Source organism: Chaetura pelagica, unplaced genomic scaffold (genome assembly GCF_000747805.2).
Source record: "Chaetura pelagica isolate M959 unplaced genomic scaffold, ChaPel_1.0 scaffold456, whole genome shotgun sequence".
NCBI classification, from domain to species: Eukaryota; Metazoa; Chordata; class Aves; order Apodiformes; family Apodidae; genus Chaetura; species Chaetura pelagica.
In genome coordinates, this window is record NW_009953574.1 from 697,299 (window position 1) to 704,636 (window position 7,338).

The following is a 7,338-nucleotide window of genomic DNA, read 5'->3' on the forward strand; positions in this document are numbered from 1 at the left end:
TTTCCAGGTTGCCTTTACTGAGGACAATATCTTGGCAGCAGTGGAGGTGGCTGTGGAGACAGGCAAGGTCACAACCAGAGAAAAAAAGGTTACACGTGTGTTTCAAGGAAAACCACCTGAGCAAAAAATGTTTCCCCTTGTGGAAAGAACAGCTTTGATACAGTTCTGTTAACAGAAAATTGCCATTCCCTAGAGGGGTTTGTGACCTGAAAGATTTGGGAATAACTTGATGAGTTCTACTGAAGAACATGCATAAAACTCTCTCCAGGGTCATCTGCTTGGGCATGAGATGAGGGCAGCCAGGAATCCTGGCTGGAGTGAGGGGGAAGCCTGCACACTTCTCCTGGGCTCATGGGGGTGGGTCTTGGCTGGGATTTCCCAGTGGCTTTAAGGACTGGGGATGAACTTGCTTTTATCCAGTTGTCACAGAGGAGTGATCAAAGGGACACTGGTGAGAAGGAGTCAAGAGCCCTTGGTATGAGTTCCCTGGAAAGACACGTGTCACAGATGCTCCCACGCTCCGGTTCCAGCACACAGGACCAGCTGCACCACGTGGGAATATCGAGTGGGAATGGGGCCAGGCATCCTCAGCTGTGCCTCCAGAAAGAGCCCATCTTCTGCCAGTATGAAATGTGGTTGTTTTGGTTTTTTACAGAACACAAACCCTGAGATCCTTGGCGCTAGCTGCTGCCCTAGAGGCCAGGCCAGGCAGTGTCCCCTGACCAGTCTGAGCTGGATTTTCCCTGGCAAATGCAGGGCAGTAGAATTTTACACAAAGGTAAGTCCAGGGTTTGTCCCCCAGCAGCACTGCTGCTTCATTTTTGTCCTCTAAGGCAGGTGTGGTGCCTCTCCACAGCTGGATAGAGCTCTTCTGCATCCACTCCCCTGGTCCCTGGCTCTATGGAGGTGACAGAAGCTACTCAGCCTGTAAATAGGCTTAATTAATGCTGAGCACATCCTGCCTGCATCCTTCTGACTGGGCTCACTGGTGGTGCTGTGGGAGAAGGGATGTAGAAGCTTGTATTCAGGCAGTGCTGCTTCCTCTGGTGTTTTTAGAATGTTTTTACAGATGGACCCAACTCCTTTTTGTTGGTAGGAGGCTTATACTGCCAGGAGCAGCTGTGGATTTAAGGGAAATAATTTTAAATTGTATTATTTTAGATAGAGGTGAAATGTTTGTCTTGAATGTGTTAGAGAAGGCTAAAGGTGGGGTTTTGGAAATGCTCCTGCACTGTAGGAGTTGAAACACAACCTAATCCAGTCCCAGTCTGGCCATGCAGTTCCTCTGGGAACAGCAGCCCTGGTGTTGCAGTCATTGCTGAGCTGTGCAGCACACCCAGCCAGGGAGTTAAGCCTCACAAAAGGAAGTTTTATTTATTCCCTGGGTGAGCTTTTCAGTCAGTTCTGAGCCCCACAAGCAGTAGGAGCAGGAGTTGAAGGGAAGGGTAGGTGAGATTTACTTTTGTCAGGTTTTTTCCTCTCGCAACCATTTCAGGATAGTCCAGCTCCTGTCTGGGGAGGAGCAGAGGACAATTACCTTGTTTCCTGCCTCACAATGCCAGTTTCTTGGAGCAGTGTCTGTTGATGAGGTGGACATATTCCCAGGGGGTGTTAGCTGATAGGAAAAGGTCAAAAAAACACCCACGAGACTTTTTTTTCAGTAATATTAGAATAATTTATGAAGGCATCAAAACAAATTCAACATCTATTAACAGGCTGATCTTGGAAACAATATTTAAATTACTAGGACATTTTGGTGAAGTTGAAGGCACCTTGAAACAAGATGGAGTAACAATAAAAATCATGCTGCCTTCTGCAGCATCCTTTGCTCAAACTGAGCACCAGCTCCACAGCCTTGTCCTGCTGCAGTTAATAGAAGTGACACTTGGTACTGCTCAGTAGGAACTGATTTACGTCAATATGTGCAGGCACAGATTCTGCACATGGATTGGAAGAGACAAAACTGCTCCAGGTTTTTCTGTTCCTTTTCCCCAGGCACCTTGCTGAATTACTTTGCTCTCAGTGTTCCGTAGGAATAACAGGATAAAAAGCCCCCAGAGCCCAGCTGGTCACAGGCTGGTTTTGCTGTGTAAGTCCCCAGTGGTATTTATCACTCAAACAAAGAGGCCACCCCCTGTGCCAGAGACACTTCTGAAGGGTTGGAGCCTAAGCTATTTCTGGGCTCTGATAACAGGCTCTGCTCTGGCCTGCCTGAAGCCAAGAGCCAAAGGAAGTGAGGCTGTAAACACCTCAGCCAGGCAGCTGGTGAGGAGCAGTTCCACTCTGCAGCAAGAGCTAATTAGGGAGCAGCCAGCTCCAAGCACAGCAGTGCTGGAGCCGGTGATGGGCACTGACCTGCAGGCAGTTTGCTGCAAGGAGGGATTAAACATTCATTCTGTGTAGCATTTTTACAGGTAAACTTGATTCTTATAATCTGTGCTGGCCCCATAAAAGGTGCAGCTGAAACAGCATTAAGAGGAAAGATCACACAAGGCAACCTGGTTTGAGAAAGATCTGTCACTTCTACTGCTGACTAACAACCTAAAAAGGGAGGAGATTGCTTCATGTGGAGTTTCCAGGTAGGAATATACCAGCTGGGCTTGGCTTCTGCTCATTTATTGTAAATATTAACTCTGCAGTGGGTTTGAACTGAGGCCATGCTGGGCACACTAACCCCCTGGAGGCGAGGACATCATCCAGTCAGTACAATGTGACTGAGGCAGCTGATGACCCTCTGAGCTTCCCCTGATCTAGTGGGTTGGCAATTTGCTGATGTGTGACCTGAGCTGCAGGAGTTGTGCCTGACTCTACAGATGCTGTGCTAGGTACAACCTCCTTCAAACGGGTTATTGTAACAAGTTTGTTTAATCATCTGCCTTCTGTGGGAAAAGCTGCTTTTTTTTATCAAGTCATAAAACCAGGGAAACTTTCCTGAAGAGAGGGATGAAAATGAAACAAATTCCTTCTCTCTGGCTAATGTGACAGATGCACTCCATTCCTTAACCAAACCAGGGGAAGATTGGTACAGGCTCCAAAGGAGGTAAAGGCCTGAGCCATAAGCAGGCAGAGAACTGCTCTAGTTCCAACCTGTTCTGTGAAAACCCCCGAAGGAGCAGAGCCACAGCCAGGAGATGCATGAGCTTGCAACACTGATCATGTAGTAAACATCATAGCAGGTGGCTTTTCCATGACTCCTTTATCAAGGAACAAAGAAATTTGGGGGTACAAGGAGTCTCACACATACCTGTGCTGTCACATGTAAACCAACCTCTTTATTCCTTCTTGGAGCTCTCTCTGCTAAAGCAGCTGGCTGTATGGTTGTGACCTCCCCAGGAGCTGGGACACCTCAAGGGTGCTCCTCAAGGCTGAGAGGCCTCTCACCAATTGCAGGTCTTTGGTAAGCAACTGACATCAGGGTCTGTGACAACTAGGGGGTGACAGGACCTTCATCCAAGTAAACACAGCTCAGCCACACTAACTTAGCAGCTCTTCAGCTCTCAGCTGAGAGTCAGAGGTGGGTTTTTAATGGATAAACACATTCATTAGGTTTCACTAACCTATAAATATCAAGATGGGATAGGAATTGCTTAATTGGATCCACATCCTTACTGTTTTATTAGTGGCTTTTAAAAGCATCTATAAAATGACTCAGTGTCCAAGGAGGACAGAGAGCAGGAGCAGAACTGCATTAAACTAGCAGGGGAAATGGGGCAGTTGTGCCGGTTTTGACCTCTTCAAAATGTAAAGGGGAAAGCAGAGCTCTACAAGTGAGGAAAGTGCCTCAGAGGTGAGTTGTAGAGGAACACTGGAAAAAGCTCTCTCTGCAACACCCATTCTACAGAGCTTTAATAAGCCCAGAAGCTAAAACTGTCCCAATTAACTGTGACTTTGAATCCAACAGCCAGATTTGACAATAACCTCAGCACAATGAAGAAACTTTTTCTCCAACGAGGAAGCTTGAAGTCTTCCATGGCATATGCTGTGTAGCCAGAGTTCAGCATTCCCTTGGTTTGTGTGTCCCACGTTTTGCTTTGTGTGATGGCCAAGTGCTTCCTGACAGGGCTGGTGTTTGGTTTGAGCTGTCACACCAGGCTGCCTGGCCAAGACACCACAGTAAGTGTGACCTTGTTCCTTTGCTCCTTCAGCATTGGGATCAGTTCCGAATTGCTCATTCCTATTGCTGGCACTCCATTTACTGCCACTATTTCATCTCCACACCTGAGCAAAAGACAGAAGGCATGGTCATCAGGACTTCATTATTGTTAACTTTGCATCCTGGGAGCCCCAAGGTCACTGACCATCAATTTTGTTTAAGTAACTTACTAGCTTCTGACTCAGAGGGCAAGGGAAAAGGAGGACACCTCAGACATCCCCTTTCTGCTTTTATCTAATTAATCAGTTAAAACCTTAACAATCTTCTGAAGCATAACTGTTAATTCCCCTTAGTTGCACCTTTACAGAGAACACTCATTAATACAAGACTTAGTCTGTTACAACTTTGGCAACAGTATAAACTGCACCAATGGGTGTCTAAGAATTAGGAGTCTCTAACTTTTGGCTCAGCTCATTAACAGGGTAACAGCCCCTCAGTGAAAAGGTGCACGGTGACCTAAGAACCAACAGTGCTTCTGACAGAGCCCCCAGGGCAGCCCACACATACTTGAGTTTCCTGTCTCTGAAGGCAGGAGTCCCAGGCACGATGGTTTTGATGAAGAAAGGCTGGTTTCCTTTGCTTTCCTCAAAGCCTCCAACAATGCTGAAGCCCCAGCTTTCCAGGTTGCCTTTACTGAGGACAATATCTTGGCAGCAGTGGAGGTGGCTGTGGAGACAGGCAAGGTCACAACCAGAGAAAAAAAGGTTACACGTGTGTTTCAAGGAAAACCACCTGAGCAAAAAATGTTTCCCCTTGTGGAAAGAACAGCTTTGATACAGTTCTGTTAACAGAAAATTGCCATTCCCTAGAGGGGTTTGTGACCTGAAAGATTTGGGAATAACTTGATGAGTTCTACTGAAGAACATGCATAAAACTAGTGACAAGAAGTAATGGTGACCAGCAGTCACACCCATGCAGTTAATGAGAACTGAGCTTTTAAAAATTCCATCTGTATACTGCATGCTTGGTACCATGGAGGCATGATCACATCACATACCCTGTCATATGTCATGTAGAATGGTTTGAGTTGGAAGGTTTGAGTTCCAACCTCCCGTGCATGGGCAGGAACACCTCCCACTAGACCAGGTTCCTCCAAGCCCCATCCAGCCTGCCCTTCAACACTTCCAGGGGCTGCCCTCTTTGGGCAGCAGCAATGTGTCACTGATGGAAAAAAAACTGCTGTGTACAAGAAGGTACTGAAGACCTTGGAGCAAGATCACAGGGCTCTGCTGTGAATGGCAGCCATGAGGTATGTCTTCAGCACACCCAGAGTGCTGCAGTGCTGGGGCTGCCCTGGAGAACATGGTATTTCAGTGCCAACGGCACTTGCTCCTTGATTTTGCAGCACAGGCAAGGCCTTTGTCTGGCGACTGGAAAGGTGTGGCAGGAGCAGGGACAAGCAGCTGGGAGGCTCTGGATCGTTCTCAGGTTATACTCTCAGCCAGACCTGCACAGTGTGAAGCTGCCACTGATCACCCCACCGAGGTGTTCCACCAGCTAAACTTTTCCTAATAAAAGTTTTTGCCCCCAGGGCTTTGCTTGAGCAGTTTGCAGGTGAGTTTCAGATTTCAAAAGCCTTCTCAGCTAACTTTTCACTGGAATAATAATCCAATTATCTGTTTCAAACTGTAATTTATTTTTGTTGGAGTTCTTCACACAGGAAGGCTGGAAGACCCAGCTCTAGCTCACTGGTACCTCTGCAGTTTCCTTCTGCTGGTACCACAGAAGTGTAAAAGAAGTGCTGAGAAATGTGTGTGGCAGCTGGTGCAAATAAACAGCCCAGAGAGCAAGAGTAGCAACTGCTGTGTGGCCACAGAGCACGAATAAAAACATCAGACATATTCTCCAAGAGTTGGAAAAGGCTGTTTGCTAGAAATCAGTTTTCCAAATGAAAAAGGGGATTTCTATCATCTTCAGGAAATCATGACCCACACCCCTTTCAAAGCAGCATTTTGAGATGGTATTTTAGCCTATCAGTAGCTGATACTGATTCAACACAATAATATAAAGAAATCAAGTAAAGTTCCTATGCTGCCTTCTGTGACACAGTGGTGATGATAAACATTCAGCAGCAATATGTAATAGCACACAATTAATTTGTAACACTCCCCACCACCAATTGATGATAAACAGAGAATGGAGAAGGAGTAAGTTTACAAGGACAGCAGAGCTGCCCACAGCTGCGAAGAACAAAAAGTGCAAGATAGGCAGCAGCCACCTGGTTCAGCCAATAAAGTTGTCTGAGATTAGATGGAAAAATACTCCTACACTGTCCTTCTTATGGAAATGTTTGTATCTACACTGAAGTGTGCAGCTCTCCTCAGGTTTGGGCTACCTGGGAGCAGCTCAGGGCTGGTTGGCACCAGATCTGCACAGAAGGGACAGGCTGGTTCCCCAGGGGAGCAGGGGAGACTGGGAGGACAGTGCTGAGCCCAAGCCAAGTTACAGTTGCTGGACACACAAAAGCTGCCCTCCTTGGGCTGTTCTGTTTTGCCTTTACAGGCTGCTAGGTAACATGAGGGTAACACAACAGAGGCTTTGTTAGTATTTCTTCTTTCAGGTGCCTCAAGAAACAAGGCTGTAAATAATCTGGGCTTCCCACAGAAGGGTTTGGCTTTACTGTTTCACGTGAATCTCCTGCATGATCCTCCTCCAGTCAGCTGGAGTGACAGCAGGCTCTGCCTTTCACAGCTGAACGTATTTTGATGAAACTGCAAAAGTGAGCCAAGCAGAGGCTCACTTCATCAGGGAGGAGATAGAAATTAAAACTTTCAAAGACCTAACCCTGTCATCTGGAACTTAACAAGTTGCTGCTTAAACCTGTGCTAAGTCTATGGTCCAAAGCTCTGTGGGAGAAAAAATAAAATACTCAGAATCATTTCTGCTTCCTGCTAAAAATGACACAATTTCGACAGCCACAAAGAATTAGCCTGAAATAAGAATGTCTGCCCCTGAGATGATCAGATTAGGAACTCAGCACAGCTATCTGCTGCCTTCTGTTGTGTAATCCAGAAAGAGCCTCAGGATTATTTCAGTTGCAAGATATTTTAGCAGAGACTGCACATTAACTGTAGGTCAGCTCTGTTCCTCAAATGCCAGGATCTAGACTTTTCATTTTCTATGTCAGTTGTCTTAGAAATAAGTTTCCAGGAACTTCTGAAATACAGTTACTGTTCAATAGAAGC

The 7,338-nt window shown here is 46.4% G+C and overlaps 1 protein-coding gene across 1 annotated transcript in view; it reads right to left on the reverse strand.

Annotated features, from left to right (window-relative positions):
- Positions 1-4,070: 4,070 nt before the first annotated feature.
- LOC104390507 (ligand of Numb protein X 2-like) overlaps positions 4,071-7,338 on the reverse strand; it is a 14,078-nt gene continuing 10,810 nt past the window's right edge. The window contains exons 9-10 of the mRNA XM_009999646.1: positions 4,661-4,819; positions 4,071-4,218 (exon numbers count right to left, since the gene is read on the reverse strand). Coding sequence (XP_009997948.1) covers positions 4,083-4,218; positions 4,661-4,819 — 295 coding nt within the window. The 3' untranslated portion in view covers positions 4,071-4,082. The remainder of the gene's footprint in view (positions 4,219-4,660; positions 4,820-7,338) is intronic.